The sequence below is a fragment of the Microcebus murinus genome, chromosome 2, assembly GCF_040939455.1.
Source record: "Microcebus murinus isolate Inina chromosome 2, M.murinus_Inina_mat1.0, whole genome shotgun sequence".
Taxonomy (NCBI): domain Eukaryota; kingdom Metazoa; phylum Chordata; class Mammalia; order Primates; family Cheirogaleidae; genus Microcebus; species Microcebus murinus.
Window position 1 is genome coordinate 26,571,813 of NC_134105.1, and position 20,857 is coordinate 26,592,669.

Genomic DNA, 20,857 nt, shown 5'->3' on the forward strand with positions numbered 1-20,857 from the left:
AGGTGCCACTTCATTTTTTTAAGTGGAGACATAACACGATGTACTAAGGTGCATTCATCTTAGGTGCATGACTTCTGTGAATTTTTACATGTAACTGCACTCATGTACCATGCACTTATGTGCCATGCCCGACCTTGGTCAAGACGCCGGACATTTCCAACACCTAAGAAGGTTCTCTCTTGCCCCTGCCAGGCAAGATCTGCTGCGCACTGCTTCCCCCCAGGGGCACCCACTTTTCTCTCACTCAACACTGTGCCTGTGAGGTGCATCCAGAATGTTGCGTGGAGCAAGTTTGTTCTTTTTTATTGCTGATTAAAATTCTATTGTATAATTATACCCCAATCTGTCCGTTCTCCTGTTGATGGCCCCTTAATTTATTTCCCACTTGTGGTTATTGTCACTAAAATGGCTAGAAACGTTCTTGCAGGCACAAGCTTTAGTGGATACTGCCAAACGATTCTCCCGAGGAGTCGAAGCTTTCATTCCCACTAGCTCTATGGAGAAAAAATAAACCTCAACCACGACTTCCCACCGTCAATTTGAGATCATAGCACTAGCTATGAAAGATAAACAACAGAGGTTCTAGAAGAAAACATGGGAGAATATCTTCATGACCTTAGGATAGACAAAGACTGCTTAAACAACACAAAAGACCTTAATCATAATGGAAAAATAGTGAAAAATGAGACTTCTTTAAATTAAGAACTTTGCTCTTCAAAAGAAATTACTAGGAGAATATAAAGGCAAGCCCATATGCATATATAATATATGATGTATATCATATATATGTCATATATATTATATATGACATATATATCATATATATCATATATATGTTATATATATGATATATATGTCATATATATGATATACATCGTATATTATATATATATGTGTATGTGTATAATCTCCAACAAAGGACTCTTATCAAGAATATGTAAAGGACTCCTAAAAATCAACAAGAAAATGACTAGTAACTCAATTTTAAAAAGTGGTTGAAAGGCTCAAAAAAGCCCTCCAAGAAAGAGAATATCCAAATGAGCTACTAGCAGAAGACACGTGCTCCATGTCTCTAGTCATCAGGGAAATACAAAATAAAACCACAATGAGATACTCATTACATAAACCACAAGAACAGCCAAATTTAAAAATAAAACTGACATTCCCAAGTGTTTGAGAAGATGTAGCGCAACTGCAGCTCTGCTACATTGCTGGAGGGAGTGCAAATTGGTACAGCAACGTTGGCTGGACGTGTGCATGTTCTATGACTCCTGCACTTCCACTTCTGAGCATACACCCAACAAAGATGAGTATATATTTGTCTGCTTTGTCGAAAAAAAAAAAAGATGACTATATATTTGCACCAAGAGATATCTACCCTGGAATGCTGCTATGAATGTTCGTAGCAGCACCGCATGTAATAGCCCCAAGAAGCAGCAACTGAAAGGTGCAACAAAAGTAAAATGGATTTTAAAAAACTGGGGCAGGTTCATATTAATAGAATGGAACACTATACATCAGTGAAGAGCAATGGGCTGCTGCTATATTCAGCAATATAGGTGATTCTCACAGCTGTACTGTAGAGCAAAAGAAGCAAGGCTCAAAAAGGTAGACACCAGATGACTCTATTTATGCAAAGTTCAAAAACAGGCAAAACCAGCGTGGGGCACCTGCAGTCAGGATAATGGTGACCTTCAGTGGGTAACAACCAGGGGCATGAGGGAGGCTTCCGGGTCGCTGAGTTTTTCTTGAGCCAGCTTGAGTAGATGTCTGTTTCTTATAACCTAACACTCCTTGGCCAACCCAGGGCTCCACCCTCCCTTTCCTGCACTCTGTTCTGCAACTCCCGGTCCTGCACCTGTTGCTTCATCCACTGGATATGAGCCTCGTGGTGGCAGGGACTGGCCACCTCGCCCTGCCCACCTGGGGATCCCCAGCACTCGGCACACCGTTGAGGGCTCAACACAGAATTTTCAAGTACAGAAATTGGCCTCCTTCTAGTAACTTGCATTTTCCACTCTACTTTCTGCCTTACCCCCTGCCTCACTTTTCCCCACCATGCTTCAAAGCTCAACTCAAAGTTCTCCTCCTCTGGGAAGGCCTCCTGCTTGTGCCACAGCACACATGTGGCTCTCTCCCATTTTCTGGCTGTTCTAGCTACTGGTCCTATGACCTAGCTTCCTACCCCTTGGGTGTGACTTGTCAAGGGCAGGGCCTCGTCTCCCACAGGGGACTCACTCATTCTTTCATCTGTGTATCCCAGCAAACCACCAGTATTGATCTGGTGCCTCCTGTGTGCCGGGCCCGTGTTAGGTTCTATAGCCGAGCAGTGAAAAGGCAATGGGCTTGCAGTCTAGTGGAAGAAATGGACAGTAATCACACACACACACACACACACACACACACACACACACACACACACACACGTCAGGACTGTGAAAGAAAAGTCCAGAGTGCGGTGAGACGGAAGCAAGGAGACCTGACCTCATTTGGGGGCTCAGGGCAGGCGTCCCTGAGGACAGAAGCCTGAGAGCAGAAGGTCGAGTTGGCTCAGCAAAGGCAGGAGAGGGGTGGGCTGGGGAAAGGAATTACATGCAGAGGGAACAGCATGTGCAGAAGCCCTGAGGTGGGAGCAAGCACGGCACCCTGAGAATGACAGGTATGGCTAGATCCCAGAGGTGGAGGAGCAAGTGGCACAGATGTGGCTGGAAGGTCAGGTTGTGGCTAGACTGGACAGGGCCCCCAGGGCTCTGAGGATGATTTGTGGGAAGAGCGCACCACCCAAGGCTGTAAGCAAGCAAGTCGTGATCTGGTGGTGCCGTGGCTTTGGGCACTTGGAAGCCCAGGGCAGTACTTCCAGGAGCTGGGGGTTCCGCCTGGGGCCTTGCTCACCGACGGCTTCGCTGCTGCACGTAGGATGGGACTATTGGCTCCTGGAGGAAATCTGGAAAGACTCTAAACTCTGCCCTGGGCTCCCTTCCTGGCTGGGGAAGGTCCCTGTGCTGAACTGCAAGTGCAGCACCAGGGAGTCATTATGTTATTTTAGTAATTTCTAGAAAAAATGGCCAGAGACCCAACCTTGCCCTTTGGGGGTGGCTGTACGCACGTGGGCATCTGTGTTCTGACTCCAGGCGTTTGTTCTGTGTCCTGACCTTTTTACTGAGCAGTTTTGGTTGAGTTCAGTCATTTTGTAGTTGGACAAGGCCAGGTAGAGAGTGTCAGCGTGGACTCTCGGCAGGGAGGTGGACACTCCACTGCAGTGTCGGCGCAGGGCTTGCTGGAATGAGACCAGGAGGACACGGGCAGGGAGGAGGGCATGCCAGCGCAGGGAGAGGGGTCGTGGGTTAAGGACCACCCTTGGGGGCTAAACCAGGCTGGGGTGCCTCTCATCCATCTGCAGGTTGGCTCTGACATTCGGGGAAGCTCCCTTAAAAATGTCAGCAGTGACTATGCTCAGTATCAGGGACCCTCGGACCTTTGGCACACAAGGCTAGGAGGGCAGGACACAGGAGCTGGGCCCCTGACCTGACGGTTCAGCATGAGGTGGGCAAGGCAGCCAAGTGCAATAAGAGTAAAGTCCCGCATGGCATTTACTACGTGCCAGACACTATTCTAAGCACTTAACAGAGAGGCATCCATTTTGTAGAAGAAGAAACTGAGGCACAGGGTATTTTGTCCAAGGTCACACAACTAATATCAGAGCTGCTGGAATGCAAGTCCAGGCAGTCTGGCTCCAAGCCTGTGCTGTGCTGCCTTTCCGTGCTAAGATGTTTATCCACAATGGGGCTCTGGAGAACAGAGCCAGCAGGAGGCAACACCTCAGCAGGTCTGCACCTGGGGGCCCAGGAGATCAAGGGTCCTGGCCTGGCAGAAAGGGGTTCTGATTAGATACTGGGAACCGAAAAACAAGGGGTAAGGCCGGGCACAGTGGCTCACACCTGTAATCCTAGCACTCTGGGAGGCTGAGGCAGGCGGATTGCTCGAGATCAGGAGTTTGAAACCAGCCTGAGCAAGAGTGAGACCCTGTCAGTATAAATAGAAAGAAATTAATTGGCCAACTAATATATAGAGAAAAAATTAGCCGGGCATGGTGGCGCATGCCTGCAGTCCCAGCCACTCGGGAGGCTGAGGCAGGAGGATTGCTTGAGCCCAGGAGTTTGAGGTTGCTGTGAGCTAGGCTGACGCTATGGCACTCTAGCTCGGGCAACAGAGTGAGACTCTGTCTCAAAAAAAAAAAAGAAAAGAAAACCAAGGGGTATTGGTCTCCTGTGGATGGGCCTCAGTTTTCCCGAGATGCATGGAGACACTGTCCCCTAAGCTGAGCTGATGGGCTGCTGGGCAATCATGCTCAGGCTGGCATACCCCATTCTCATATCATTTATTCATTCAACAATCATTTCATTGAGCATTTACTATACACCAGTCTTTTAGGTGCCAGAGGTATATATCAATTAACAACGGAGAGCCTTCCTTGCAGTGGTGTTGGAGAAAGGGGGAAAGATATTAAACACTGACGATACTAAACTACAAATGGTGATATGGGATTTTAAGGAGAACATCGAGGGGCTATGATAGAATATTATAGGAAGCATGACTTAGTCTTCTTTGGGAATGAGACTTCTAGATGTAAGATTTTTTTTTTCCAATAAAACTCTAACTTAAGAGATCTATTTACTTTATTTGGTGATACCTAATATAGTTTTGAAAATATTTTAAAAAAGAAAAAGACTTGAGATTTTTAAACAGAGTTGCATGGAACTCTAGGGTTCTATGGAAGTTATTTCCAGAGTTACGCAAGCCTTTAAATTGAATTTGAATTTGAAAAAAATATATATATATATATATGCACACATCCTATATATTTCTTAAAAAAATAATTAACAAAAAATAAAGCACATTTGTATAGTCAAGTATACTACATACCATATTGGAAACTGCTAGCTCATTCAGGTATTGATAAGTTACCTTGTTTTGTTTTTTAGTGAGGACCTTAGAATAAATTTCTCCAGTTCTTTCTGTGCAGTCATTGGAGTTTATAGTAAATGTGTTTACTAATTGGGAAGGAGGTGGTACAACATTTGTTTTTATTTTATTGGTAAAAATTCAGGTGTAGGAAAAATGTTTAATTGGATTTATTGCAACTTATTTTTATGAATTATGATTATCTTACTATTATGCAGCCAAAACAAAATATAGAAACATACTGAACACTGAGCCAATGTCAGACTTCAAGGGTCACCCCAGCCTCTGGGGTCAAGTCGTCGTAGCCACTGAAACAGCTCTGTTGTTTCCATTAAGTCTTTTTATGGCAAGTAAATGTTGCATATTTGAACTTATAAATTATCTGTTTTATATGAATTTTAAATATTGATATTCTGCGTAGGATTTCATTGAAAGTAAAACCAAGTGTGAAAATGCCTGCTTTGGTTCAGGGTCATTGGAGACCTGGGCTGCTTCCGTACTGCTTCCTTTCCAGCCCAATCTTAGCCGCCCCCCTCACCCCCACCACCCTCCCCTGCCCTCTCATTCCCTCACAGCCTCTGACAGGTGCCTGGGAATTCTTGATAGAAAATGCACCCCTCCCGGGGGATGACACAGGCTGCGCTGAACTGGGACTGAGGCAGGTCCCCACACCAGGTGGCAAAGGCTGCAAGACAGAGCTCTGGCCCACGCCCAGGGCCTTGGACCCCAGCCCTACCCCTCCCCAGGCCAGGAAGAAAACAGCCCAGAGCTGCACACTCACCCTTCTTGGTGGCCTCGAAGCTGTCATGGAAGTGAATCCTCTGGATGTCATAGGTCAATGTCGTGTTGGGCAGCAGAGTCCTGTTCCTGTTGATGATGTTGGCAGAAAATCGAAAGGCGTGCTCCTCGGCATTCATGACCTGGGCGTTGGGGCCATCCGCATACTCAAAGATTCCTCCTGTGAGAGACGGTGGGTGAAATTGTGCGTGGTGGGGAGGAGGGGTGGGGCTCTAGCAAGGGCGCTCGGCTCGGAAGGTTTTATGGATAAGATCCCCCCCTGCCCCCGAAATATTCAATAATACCCTTGATAATTGCCAGACATAGAAACTGTGCTGGAGCATAAGAAATATGAAAATCCTCCTAGTTCGTTTCACTCAACCAGCAAATTCCTGATAACAGAGCCTGACAGGGCCCAAATAAGATTACCAACTTATTAATATTGCTGTGAAAATCCTCAATAGAGTTCTGGCAAGTAGAATCTACCCGAATATTACAAGGATAACACACCATGACCACGCAGAATTTTATTACAGGAATCTAAGACTGGTTCAATATAGAGAAATCTATGAATATCATTCCATCCCATCAATAGTTCAAAGGAGGAAAAAAAAAAAACCCACATGATCAAATCACAAAATGCAAGAAGGCATTTGATAAGATTCAATATCTACTGCTGTTAAGAATGCTTAATAAAATAGCACTAGAAGAGACACTTTGTTGAAGCATCTTTAGCACAAATCAGCCTTTAATATCACACTAATGGTGAAACACCAGAGGCATTCTCATTAAAGAATTTTAAAAAGGCCTGCGCGAGGGTTTATACCACACTATTAACCAATGAAATAAAAAAGAAAAAGAAGTTAGAGGCATAACTTTTGGAAAGACATAAATTCTTATTTGCAAATGATATAGATGTTCCCTCCCCAGAAAACCCTTAAAATAACCCCTACACATGAAAACAGTAAGAGCCAGTAGGAGAATTAAGTTAAATGACCAGTTAGCACAAATTAATAGTGTTTCTTTATATCACTGACATTCAGCAAGAAAACTTAATGGCAAATGAATTTCCTTTACCATATCAGCAAAAATATTAAATAGCTAATAATAAACCAAGGAAGAAGAGTGCAATTCTGATTTTAAAACAATGAAAAAAACAAAAACACCTTAAGTGAGAGATATAAACATAAACTTAAATGAGGAGGCATGATGTGTTCCTGAATAGTAAGGTTCAAGGTTAGAGGTGTCAATTTTTCCAAATTAATTTTTCAGTTTAACGCAATTTCAATCAGAATCGTGGAAGGATTTTCCTTTTACTTGATTAAATGACTCTAAAGTATATCTGGAAAACCAAATATAAGATAATGATCAAAACATGTTTTAAAAAGAATTATGAGAGGTGACCTGTACTGCCAGATTTTAAAATATATCATGAAGCCAAATAATTAATTCCATGTTGTAATTACATATGCAAACACAAATCGATCAGTAGAACAAGATAAAAAGCCCCCAGAAGGAGACTCAAGTAGAGATAAGTATTTAAAACATGATAGAGATGGCTATTTCCAATCAGTAAGTAAAGAATGAATTATTCATTAATTGTACTGTGACAATTATTCAACTATTTGGGAGAAATTTAAATTAGAACCCAATCTTAATCTATACATAAAATAAATTCCAGATGAATTAAATATTAGTAGATAAAGAATAAAAGGAGGAAAGAAAATACTATAGAAAGTACTGAAAAAGAAAATATAGGTTAATAATATACAATATTGGGTTGGAGGAGGCCTTTCTAAGCATTTCAATAAAGTCAGAAACCACAGAAAAAAAAATTAACTCCACAGAAATAACATAAAAATTCTATACATCAAAAGTACCATATACAAAATTAAATTGCAAACACAAACTTGGAAAAAATATTTGTAACGTATATGGCAGTATAAAAAAGTATGACATCTTGATTTTATAGAAAGCACTTAGTACTCAACAAAAAAGACACGTACTCCAATGCAAAATGCGCAAAGTGCAAGTATGGATGTTTCACAAAAGAAAAGAAAATAATACAAATGAGCTATTAACATTGAAGAAACGTACAACTCCCTAATAATTAAGTAAACTCAATTTATACCAACAGTGAGACATCATTTTTTGCTCATCCAGTGGGTAAAGATATAAAATAAAGTAAAACACCAGGTTGGGTGAGGGTGTTTGGAAATAGACACCTGCTTAAGTGTTGGTGGAAGGGGCAACTAGTGCAGTCAACCTTTCTTCATGGCCACTAGAAGTTTATCAAAAGCCCTAAAAACATCCATGTCTTTGAAGCAATACTTTGATTTCTAGGAAGTGACTCCGACAGCAACCATGGGCACATGGATAACATATGGGGAAGGAGATCTAGAGATATCCGACCAGAGAAATAGTAAATAAACTGAAGTATATCCATATAATAGCAAAAATTTAGTGACATGGGGAATATCCATGATATATTTTTACGTGAACAATGAAGGTTTCTGCTGGAGGTACGGTAAGACCCCACCTTAGAAGAAGAAAAAGAGTCCAGAAGCTTTGTAGAAGGTGAAAATAAAAAAAATAAAAGAGGAGGAAGAAGAGGAATCTATGTCATTAACAAAAGGATAGACAGAAACTACATATTTTGTTTTTAATGCCTTTCTATATTTTACAAATAAACCTTTATTCTTTTCTTAATGCTTTTCTATATTTTACAAATAAATCTTTATTCTTTTTAAAAATCAACTTTATTGAGGCATTAGTTTCATCCTACAAAATTCACCTGTTTTAAGTGTACAATGATTTTTAGTAAATTCATTGAGTTGTGCGACAATCACCACAGTCTAGTTTTAGAACCCTCTTGTCACCCGGTAAGATCCTTCATGTCCATTTACAGTCAAGCACGGTTTTCACTCCCACCCTCAGGCAGCCACTGATTTACTTTCTGTCTCTAGAGATTTGTCTTTTCTGCACATCTCACATACATGGAATCATGCAGGATGTGGCCTCCTGCATTTGGTTTCCTGCCTTTAGCATAACGTTTTTAAAGCTTACCCATATCGTAGATGTGTCAGTACTTTATTCCTTTTTATTGCTAAGCAATATTACTTTGTATGGATGCACCACATTTTCTTTGTCCATCCATCAGATGATGGGTATTTGGGTTGTTTTAATTGTTTTGAAAACTAAGAAAATATATAGTGGTTTCCAGTTTCTGGGCTGGCACCTAGGAAGCTTAGAAATTGCCCCTCCGTCCTAACAACCAGTGACAAGCTGAAGAATCTGAAAACTCAACAACTCTTCTCAGATCTGCGAAAGACGCGGGGTCACGGGGCAAACCACTGCCCCCCAGATGGGAGACAGGTTAATAGAATTACAACTTCCTGGAGCAGAAACCTCTGTGGGAACCAGGGTGGGGGTGGGAAAACCCAAAGTGTCCGTGACAAGTTGCTGGCCGCTCATCTGGACAAGTCCAAGAGACAGAAACCTCAGGGAGACCCATTCATCAGGCCCCCAGGACTTCTATCAGTTCTACTCCCAGAAATCCACCTTGTCCCCACGGTGAATACCGGAGAAATAGCCCATGTGCTTCTGGCAGTGGAGGGAAGGAAAGGAACCACTTTGACGTATGCCAGAGCATTCCATTCTTAACCACGTTTGTCTTCAGGTGAAACAAGTTAACCAGAGTCTACCCTGCTGAGGTTTCATCAGAGCCTGACTGACTGACCTGGTGGAAGAGAAATGCCCCAGTTCAGCCCGCTCTAGCCATCCTGTCCTGCCTAGGTGGCGGGTAGTTGAGAAGCACTTGTGACATTGATAGCCCAGCAGCACAGGCTCACTAAAAGACTGACACCTGCTCACAGGACTATGGCATGCTCCTGCCTCCCCCACACCTTACCACACATCACGAAAGGCCTGTTTACTCCTGTTCCTTTTACCCAGTACATCATGTGTGGCTGTCAGGAAAAAAATGGCAGGGCCTATTAAAGGGCAAAAAACCCCAACACAGTTTGAAGAGACAGAACAAGCATCAGAAGCAGACTCAGGGATGGATGTTGAAATTATCAGACCGGAAATTCAAACCAACTATGATTAATATGCTAAGGGCTCTAATCGGTAAAGTGAACAGCATGTGAGAACAGGTGGGCAATGTAAGCAAAGAGATGGGAATTCCGAGAAAAAAAATGATAGAGGTCAAAAACTCAGTAACAGAAAGGAAGAATGCCTTTGGTGGGTTTATTAGCAGACTGAACACAGCTGAGCAAAGAATCTCTGAGCTTGAGGATATCTCAACAGAAACCTCCAAAACTGAGAAGCAAAGAGAAAAAAAGACTGGAAAATAACCCCAAACAGAACATCCAAGCACTATGGGACAACTACAAAAGGTGTAACAATGCCTAATGGAAATGCCAGAAGGAGAAGAAAGAGAAATAATCAGAAAAAAGATCTGAAAACAATATTAACTTTCCCCAAATTAATGTCAGACACTAAAGTACAGAGCTAGGATGCTCCGAGAACATGAAGCAGGATAAATGCTCCCTAGGTGTATCATTTTAAAACAAAAGAGAAACAAAGATTAAGAAAAAAAATCCTGGCAGAAGCCAGAGGAAAAATACATCTTACAAAGAACAAGCAAAGAACAAAGCAAAAAACAGAAAACAGTAACAAACATGGTAACAGTAACAAACGCAGAGGCGCAAAGATAAGAATGACCTCTGACTTTTCCTCAGAAGCCATGCAAGCAAGAAGACAGTGGAGTGGAATATTTGAAGTGCTGAGAGAAAAGACATCAACCTAGAATTCTGTACGCTGATAAATTATTCTTCAAAAATGATGAGAGATTAAGACGTTCTCTGACAAACAAAAATTAAGGATATTTGTTGCCAGTAGATCTGCCTTGTAAGAAATGTTAAAAGAAATTCTTTAGAGAGAAGGAAAATGGTATAGGTCAGAAACTTGGATCTACATAAAGAAAGGAAGAATGATGGAGAAAGAATAAGTGAAGGTAAAATAAAATTGTATTGTTCTTATTCTTAATTGATCTAACAGTTTGTTGAAAATAATATCAACAATGTATTCATATGTGTATATATATACACATACTTATGTATGCTTATATATAAACAAAATAACAACAATGATACAAAGATGGGAGGGTGAAATTAGGATTATTTCGTTATTATAAGGTACTTGCACTACTTGTAATGCAGTGTAACATTATTTGAAAGTGGACTTGGATTATTTGTAAATGTATTTAATATATTGCAAACTCTAGGGTAACCACTAAAAAAGTAAAAAAAAGAAGTACAACTAATATGCTAAGAAAGAGGAAATGGAATCATAAAATATTCTCAATTAATGGTGGGGGCAGTGGCTCATGCCTGTAATCCTAACACTTTGGGTGGCTGAGGTGGGAGGATCCTTTGAGGCCAAGAGTTCAAGAACAGCCTGAGAAACAGAGTGAGATCCTGACTCTAAAAAAACTAAAATAAAAAATTATCTCAGAGTGGTAGCACCAGTCTGTAGTTCCAGCTACTCGGGAGGCTGATGTGGGAGGATTCCTTGAGCCCAGGAGTTTGAGGTTGCTGTGAGCTATGATGATGCCACTGCACTCTAGCCTGAACAACAGAGTGAGACTCTGTCTCAAAAAAGAAAAAAAATATTTGATTAAAACTACAAAAGGCAGAAAAGAGTAGAAGACAAAAATAGAAGCAAAGAACAAAGGCAACCAATAGAAAATAATAACAAATATGGTAGATATGAATCCAACTAATCAATTCTCATTTTAAACATCAATGATTTAAATGTACCAATTAAAATACAGAGATTGTCAGAGCAGATCAAAAAATAATTCCTAACTGTATTTTGTCTATAAGAAACCTACTTTAAATATAAAGACAAATATAAAGACAAATTAAAAGAAAATGAATAAATGAACAAGTAGGATATTCCTGGAATGTAAAGATGGTTCAAAATACAAAAAATGATCAATGTAATAACACACATTAGACAAATCTGGCTTAATAAAAAATATTTAAAAATTGTGTATCAAAAGACACTATTAACAGAGTAAAATGGCAACCCACAGAATGGATAAAATGTTTGTAAATCATAAACCTGATAAAAGATTAATATCCAGAATACATAGAGAACCTCTAAAACTCAACAACAAAAAACAGCCCAATTCAAAAATGGGTAAGTAATTTCCACAGACTTTTCTCCAAAGAAGGCATACAAATGACCAATAAACACACAAAAAGAGATGCTCAACATTGCTATTCATTAAAGAAATGCAAATCAAAACTACAATAAGATACCACCTCATACTCATTCGGATAGCCACTATTAAAACAAAACACAGAAAATAAATATTGGTGAGGATGTGGAGAAATTGGAACCTGTGCACTATTTGTGGAAATGAAAAATGGTACAGACACGATGGAAAACAGTATGCTGGTTCCTCAAAAAATTAAAATAGAATTATTATATGATCCAGCAATTCCAATTCTAGATAGATAACCCAAAAGAATTCAGAGAACAGACCCAAACAACTATTTGTACACCCGTCCTCAAACAATTCACAATAACAAAAACATGGAAGCAACCCAAGTGTTCATTGATGGATGAATGAATAAGCAACATGTGGCATATATACATTGTGGAATATTATTCAACCTTAAAAAGGGACATCTTACTTAATGATGAGAAACTTAAAGCTTTTCCACTAAGATTGGGAACAAGGCAAGGATGTCTGCTCTCACCACTGCTTCTCGGCATCACACGGGAAGTCCTAGCTGATGCAATAAGACAAGAAAAGGAAAGCATTCAGGCTGAGGAGGAAGAAATAAAACTGTCTTTGTTTACAGATGACACGATCATCTGTGTAAAACTCCAAATGAATCAATTATAGCAAGGTGGCAGGATGAACAACACCAAAGGCAAACCCTAATGTAAAACATGGACTTTGGGTGATAATGATGTGTCAATGTAGGTTCATTAATTGTAACAAATGTGCCATTCTGGTGGGAGGTGTGGATAAAGGGGGATGCTATGAATGTGTGGGGGCAGGGAGTAGATGGGAAATCTCTGTACCTGTCACTCAATTTGCTGTGAACCTAAAATTGCTCCAAAAAATGAAATTTATTAAAAAGAAAAAAAAGCAGAAAAAAAGTAGTGTATATTTTAAAAGGTGAACAAAAAAATACGTCCCTTCCCAGAGTACTCGAGCATGCTGACAATTTATAACACATACGTGTGTACACATGTGTGAATGTGTGTGGGTGTGCATACACAGCTAAACACATGCGTCAAAGAAGACAAGAAGAGTGCATACCAAAAGTTAAGAGTGATTTTCTCTGGGTGGTAGGCTTATAGGTAAACTTAATTTCCCTCTTTGTGCTTCTCTGTATTTTTAAAAAGTAACAGTGAACATGTGTTACATTTCTAATGAGAAAAGCCATCGTGATTGTGTGTGTGTGTGTTTAAAGGGAAATAAATGATCAAAATACCATATGACCCAGTAATTCCATTTCCAGGAATATAAATTTAGAAAAATTTTAGAGATATATAAACATATTTTTGTATAAGGATTCTTTTAAGTAATATTGAAAAAAATAGAAACAACTTTAATGTCCAAAAGCAAGAGATTACTCAGTACATTAAAATCCACCCATGTGGCAGGAGAACTTACAGGCGTTAACAATGAAAGTACAGGTGGATATGATACAGTTACTGGAATTTGCTTCAAAATATGGGAGGGGGTGAGGTGAAGGGGTGTAGAGGGGGCAGGAGGGGGCAGGAGAGGCCATGGGTTGATGGCCGCTGGGGCCAGATGATGGGAACGTGAGGACCAATTCTGCTGTTCTTTCCGCATCTGTATGACAGAACTTCTTCATAATAAAATATTCCTTAAAATCATGATATGAATAAGACAAAAATAACAAATCACGGTATTGCAATCAGAAAAGAGACACAATTAATAGTACTTGCAGATGCTTATTACTGTTCCCTTAAAAACTCAAGAGAATCAGATGAAAACCTAGTGGAAAATAAACAGAGAACTCATCAAGGAGCCAGCATACAAATATAGAAAAACATATAGCCTTTCTACATATCGGCAATAAACTGCGAGGAATTATACAGAAAAAAAGAGACCCTATTCACAAAAGCAACAACAAAAAAAAATAAAACACTTTACAATAAATGTGCAATTCCTATATCAAGAAAACTACAAAACTTTACTAGGGGACATAAAAGAAGACTTGAATAAATGGAGAGACATAACTTACTCCTGGAAGGGACGGCTCAGTATTGTAAAGATGTCAGTTCTCCTCAAATTAATTTATAAATTTAATGCAATTCCAATTAAAATCAAAAAGGACATACCAGAAGGACATACACCGAAATGTTAACAGAGGTTCTTTCTAGAAAGTAAAAAGATAATGGATTGCTTTTGCTTGGTGCGGTTTTGTTTTCCAAGTCTTTTTCATTGAGAAAGAGCTTTGGAAATAAGAAAAATAAAAGCTTTAACAAAATGCTCTTAAAGAATACTTAATGGCATAGAGAATTTTCATCCTCTCCCCCACCCCCGAGGCTACAAAATATTAAAAATATTACGTTACAATACCTGTTACCAGTGGATATCTCTGGATAGGAGGGGTTTATGGATAATTTTTATTTTGCTCTTTGTACTTTCTTAATTTTTCCAAATTATTTACAAGAAATATGTATTATTAATTTAAAAAGGGACAGACATAGTGGCTCACGCCTGTAATCCTAGCACTCCGGGAGGGCCAGGCAGGAGGATCGCTTGAGGTCAGGAGTTTGAGGTTGCTGTGAGCTAGACTGATGCCACGGCACTCTAGCCTAGGCAACAGAGTGAGACTCTTGTCTTAAATAAATAAATACATAAACAATTTGAAATATAAACACAAAAACAAAGAGAGTCCAGGCAGATAACCTGGTTGTCATTACCAATCTGAAGAAAACTACCCTTGCCCATTCCAAATGAGGGTCAAAGCGTGGGACAAGCCATGTCCACAGGGCTTCAACCTTCTTCCTGGCCTCTCAGACCTTGGCAGGTGGGGAGGAGAGGAGAGAGAGGGGCCGATGGCTCAGCAAGGGTGGTGACATGTCACATCTCAGCCACTGCGACCCAAGCCTGAGGGATGGAGCCTCAGTCATAGCCTACACAACTTAGTTCCATGAACACCCACCATCTCTGCCCCAAGCCAGTGTGAGACTGGGCCCTGGATACCAAGAGGAGTCAGCCCTAGGCCCCGCTCTCAGGGGGTGCTCTGCCCAGCAGGGCAGCCGAGAGCAACCAGACCAGCAACTCGCATATGTTTAGCACTCCACTCTTAGACGCAAGGGGAAGACGTTCCCACTTGAGGCCTCAGTGACAGTCACACCTCCCTCCAAACCCTAGCTTTATCCGTTGAAGGAACTTAATCTCTCTGAGACTCAGTTTCTCCATCCGCAAAATTTTATTTCTTCCTCATCTGTTATGAAAAAGAAATAAAATGATGTAAATAAATGCATGACACATGGCAAGGACTTAATCCGTGGCAGCTATCAAAGGAGGAGAGAAACAACGCTATTTAGAAAAACAAAACGAATTGTGAGCTTCTACGTTTAGGGGAGGGCTGACAAAGTCTGTAAAACACCAGCTCGTAAATATCTTAGACGGTAAATATTTTTGGCTTTGTGGGCCAGTCACTGTTGCAGTGACTCAACTCTGCCGCTGTAGCACGAGGGCAGCCGCAGACAATGCCCACACCAGCGGGTGCAGCTGCGTCTCAATAAAAATTTACTTACAGAATCAGGGGATGAAGAAAGGTTGATTCATGGGTACAAATACACAGTTTGATAGAAGAAATGAGACCTGGCGTTTGATAGATCAGCAGGGCGACTATAGTTTACGACAATCTATTATAAATTTCAAAACAGCTGGAAGAAGATAATTCAAATGTTTCTGGCATAAAGAAAAGGCAAATATTTTAAAGGATGGCTATCCCAATTACTCTGATCTTCACAGATGATATGCATGCGTTAAATTATCATGCGTACCCTGAAAATATACATGTCTGTTATGTATCAATAAAAAACAAAATTAATTTAAAAACCAGGTGGTGAGCTGGATCTGGCCATTGGGCTGTAGTTTGTACCCAGTTCTAGAGGCGGGCAGCCTTTATCTCAGAGCTGGGTGATTTTTGCCATAAGAAAATCAGCTTCAGGCCTGGGAGAACAAGATAAGCCAACGACAGAACTAAGCCGTGGGGCAGAAGAAACAAAGATGGGATGTTGAGTTTGTGAGTGTGGAGGACGTGCTGGGAGGGTGCCTAAGAGAAAGGGAATGGACGTGAAATGGGCCCAAAAGGACAGAACCCAGGCCCGAAGGTGGGCTAGGCCAGTAAGAAGTGCCCCGTGGCTGGAAGGCGCCGTGTCTTTTTATTGGTAATACAGTGATGCCTGGCGTTCAGTCTTCAGCACAGCCTGCACTGTGCTGTGATCGCCCCGGCATTAGAAAAGCCGGCCACAGGGAACTGACGCCAATCGTGCCGTTAGGGGCAAAGAAGGGTGAGCAGTGTCCAGCACAAGGCGACTCGGGGCAGAAAGAGGACAAGGCAAGCAGGAGGCAGATGAGAGAGGAGACGGGGGAGGCAGCAGAGCCAGAGGTGGGCAGGAGGAACCGGGGACCTGGCGCACTCTCAGAAACAGTGTTGGGGAGAGGCTGGCCCCTCGGGCCCCAAATGCCACGCAAGGATGGGAATCACTCTACTTGAACACGTTAGGGCAAGATGACCCCCCAAAGCCTCAGTGTCTCAGGACACCTACGCAGCAAATACGTGGGTACGGCACAGAGGTTCAGAGAGTGGGTTCTGGGAACAGGCAGACCTGGGTTCGAGTCTTGGTTCCACTCACAAGCTGCCCTTCTCTCCAGAGACTTGTTCTCGGGGGTAGGGAACCACCTTGCTCAGAAGGACAGGCTACTCACCTGGGCCCTGGGGGCTGCCTGCAGCCAATGACTAACTGACTAATACCAGGGCTCAAAAGGGTGGGCGTTACCTGTGGTGTGACATGTGCCCCGCCCAACACTCCCAGGTAGCATCAGGTAAAGCCCGGGGCTCACCTGAGGCGCATCTCTGCCCAGCCCTGTCCCCAGCCCTCTCCTGCCTTGCTCCTTCCCCTACAGGGGTTCCTGAAGAGCACTCCCCCTCTGTGAACCCCACGCACCCCGACACCTGCTCAGCCCCTGCCTCCATGTTCAGCGCGCTTACCTTCAGTGCTGTCCAGGACGGGGGGGACACTGACCCTCACTGACTGACAGACCACCAAGCTTCTCCATCACCCTCTCCCGCCTGGGTCCCCCGCGCCCTCTCCCTTTTGTGCAGGCAGCTCCTATAGAGCTGTTGGTTTCGGAAGCCCAGACTGTGCGGTGGTCCGGGGTTCGGATCCGAGCTCAGCCCCATGGGAGAGAGGCTGCTCTGCATCTCGGCTTCTGGAGGGAGCGCCCTGCCCCATGGAGGCTGCTCCCTGTTCCACTGGCTCCTCTCCATTCTCTCCCTTCCCATACATTCCTCATGATCGTTATTTAAAGAGGCTAATAAGTAGGTTGGCACCGTTGATTAATGCATAATCTTAATCATGATTGCATAGTGTAATTGGCATTAATTTGAAGAGCCAGTTCATTATGAAAATAATTGTCAGTGCTTTCTGCTTTAATAAAATGGAGCAGAGACACCAGGGCCGCTAAGGAAATGGGATAGGGTGTGTGTGTGTGTGTGTGTGTGTGTGTGTGTGTGTGAGATGGGTCTTAGGAGATGTGAGCAGGGGTGGGGCAGGGCGCAGCTGGGATATTTTCTTCAAACAAAACCTTATGTGGAAGCCCAATGGGCAAAACAAATAACAACAATAGCAACTGATTGTGTTCCAGGGACGGTGCTGCTTTCTTTCCACTCACTGCACGTAACACACACAAGGACCTCCGCAACCGCGTTAGATAGAAACTACGATTGCCCCATTTCACACGAGAGAAAGCCGAGGTCCAGGGAGGTTAGGATGTTGTTACAACTACTAACTGGCAAATTCTGTTCTGGAACCAAAGCCAGCGGTGTGCTGGAGCCAGCTTGTGCCAGCTTTGGGAGACAATTGTTGAATTTTCAGGAATTCTGAAAGCCCAACCCCACCCTCAGGACAAGATGGTCCCAGAGAGTCCCCAAGGCGTAAGTCCCAGGCAGATGGGCGCAGAGGGCTGCGTCCCTCGCTTGAGCTGCCAACCTTATGACTGCTTGGGGATCTTCTAGAGTCTGCTGAGGTTTTCCTTTCTCTTCAACAACTTTGTGCTCTTGAATTTGACCCTTGCACAAGCAGCCCAGCCAGTGCCGCGTGCAGGGAGCGGGAGGCGCAGGCAGGGCCGGCGGGATGCCACCAGCGTCTGTCTGGCAGCTGAGTCCCAGGAGACACTCAGGTTCCCAGCACCAGGCCCAGGCTCCGTCTGTTCAGAGCAGCCCGAGTCCGCTCTTTCTTTTCTAGTCTGCTTTATTCTCTTTCTGAAGTTTCCAACGTGTCGTAGAGATTAATTGAGAGGCTGATCAGTGAGACTGTTGCTAACAGCCTCTTACCCGGCCCGCCTCCCTGTCTGTTCTGATCAGTTCTCTTTGCTCCCTGCCAGGGGCCCTGCAGCTCGGCGCAGCCCTGGGCTGCAAGATCCAGGCTCTGCTCCCTGCTGCACCTCAGCCAGCCCTTTGGGGGCTCCAGTGGTGCCTCTGAATCTGGTTCTTGGGCTTCTCTGTGCCCTCAGCTCGGCAGGAGGCTGGGGGGCTACGTTGGCCGGCTGTCTCTGCTGGAAATGGTTACAAGGACTGAGCAGCACCCAGGGGAAAAGGCCCAGGGGTGGGCTTTCCGACATCCTGGGCGAGGAAGAGGAGACAGGAGTATGTGTGTCCCCTTTCTTACTCATTCACTCCACAAGAAGTTTATTGGCCACAATCATGAAAAGGCACTAAGCTGCGCACATGGGGTCAGAGTGAGACAAGAGCAGGGGCAAAACTGAAAACACTGTCAAGGTGAAAACCCTTCCTGTGACAGCAACAGGCTAAATGCTGGGGAGACAGAGGAGAGCTTCCTGTGGCCGTCTTCATGGGGTGGGGGGCAGCCCCTGACCTGCCCAGAGCTGAGCTGGGGCAGGAACACGGCAGCCAGGGGGGCCTGGCTGGGTGGGTTGTCCCGGTGATAGGGACTGTGCTTGGGCAGGGGCCATAGGGACAGAGTGGGGGAGGGAGCACAGCAGGAGGGGAGCTGCAGGGTTGGCTTTTCTAGGGCAGATCAATAGTAATTACAGGGGAGTGGTGGGGGTCTGCAGGAGGTGCAGCAAAGGTGACCCTAACATTTGAGCAAGGATGTGACACAGCTAAGCACATGGGCTCTGCAGCCAGATTGCTGGGGTTTGCACTGATGCCACCACCCTCCCGCTGTGTGACCTTGGGCAAGTCCCCTCACTGCCCCATGCCTCTGTTCCATCATCTGAAACAGGGACACTAATAGTGCTCACAACACAGGGGTACTGTGAGGCTTAAACGGCATAATCACCTGAAGCACACTGCAAGTCCTTGCCAGGAGTAAGAGACTGTGAGCTGGCAGCGGCTGGCAGGCCTTCGGCTACCCCAGAGAAGGGGCAGATGTGAGTGGAGGATGTGCACTCCCTCGGGGTCCCAGGGGGGACCTGATTGAGTTCCGGGGCCTGGTGGCAGTTGTTTTAATTGATCTGGTGATATGCGGAGCTTTGTACAACTCAGGGACACGCAAGTCAAATATTGCGGAATCGACCGTGTCGGGAGGCTGGCTGGAGGCTCTGGTGCTGCCCAGAGACCTTGATGAGGGATGGGCTGTCATCAGGCGGCAGGAGCAGGAGCGGGCTGTGGGCAGAGGGCTGAGCAGGGGCGCGGTGGGCAGCGCGTGCCCTTGCCGGAGGGCCAAAGGGACGGAGATCCAGAACTGCCACACGGCCTCCCTGGGACACTGGCGGGGCTGTCCCCGCTCCGCGATCCGTCAGCAGAGCAGTTCCACAGCCGCCCTCGCGCACGCCCGCCGCCGACAGCAGAAGGGCCAAGCCCCTCGCCTGGCGCTGGAGGCCTTCCCCGGCCAGCCCGACCTCTTTGCAGCCGCAGCTCCTCAGGGCAGGACGCCCTGTGCCCACCCACGCTGTGCTCCTCACCGTCCTCCCCACTCGCGCCTCCCTCTGGGATCGCCTCTCCTTCCTCCTCCGTCCCAGCCTTCCCGCTGTGGCTCACGTGTCTCTCTTCCGAGCCGCGTGCCCCAGACAGTCCCCATCCCCTCGTGCCACCCCAGAGGCCACCTGCAGACACGTCCTCTGCACGCCCTCAGCTTTCTCTGTCGCGATGAGCTCAGGCAAAGGCTCGGGCTTGGCCAGCAGGTGGGCCCAGCGACAAGTGCCTGGGAGTGAGCGGCAGCCTTAACCAGGGAGGAGGGAGCCATGGATAAACAAACTCCCAGCTTCTGAGCCTGTGTACCCTCCACGCAACCCGCCTGCCCACGCCCCCGCCTGGCTCCCTCCCTCCACTCTCACTGCCCTGCCCCGCCACGGAGCTGATGCCCCAGATCACCTCCCAGATAAACTACTCACACCCTGACCCTTGTCACAGGGCCTGCGTTTGGGGTCCCAGACTGAGACACTTTCCTGAGCTCCAAATGCATCCTTCTTTGTACCTCCTCATGGCCGGTGCCACGTTGCTTTGTAGTTCACTGTGTCCCCCACCCTTGAATTAGGCTGTGGTCATCTGGAGGATGGGGACACACCTCCGTCACCCTCACATCTCCTTCTTTCCCTCGGTGCCTAGCACGCGATCGAGCACAGAAAGGATGTCTAGATATGTTTGTTAAATAAATGCATTTGTGTGTGTGTGTGTGCTTAAAACATAGATGCTGCTTGTTTGAAGAAGCTAACTCTAGTTCAGGACTGTGATATTTAGGGGACAAATGAGAAAACATACAAATATCCTTCAGACCATCTGCAATGATTATGCCAGTCAGGAGGACACCAGCCCCTGCCCCCATCCCAGCCCCAGCACTGATTGGCTGGTCTTAG

The 20,857-nt window shown here is 44.6% G+C and overlaps 1 protein-coding gene across 1 annotated transcript in view; it reads right to left on the minus strand.

Moving 5' to 3' along the window:
• The window catches only part of GRIK3 (glutamate ionotropic receptor kainate type subunit 3), a 214,530-nt gene that overhangs the window by 81,230 nt on the left and 112,443 nt on the right, over positions 1-20,857 (minus strand). The window contains exon 2 of the mRNA XM_012779939.2: positions 5,744-5,920. Within this exon, the coding sequence (XP_012635393.1) occupies positions 5,744-5,920 (177 nt within the window). The remainder of the gene's footprint in view (positions 1-5,743; positions 5,921-20,857) is intronic.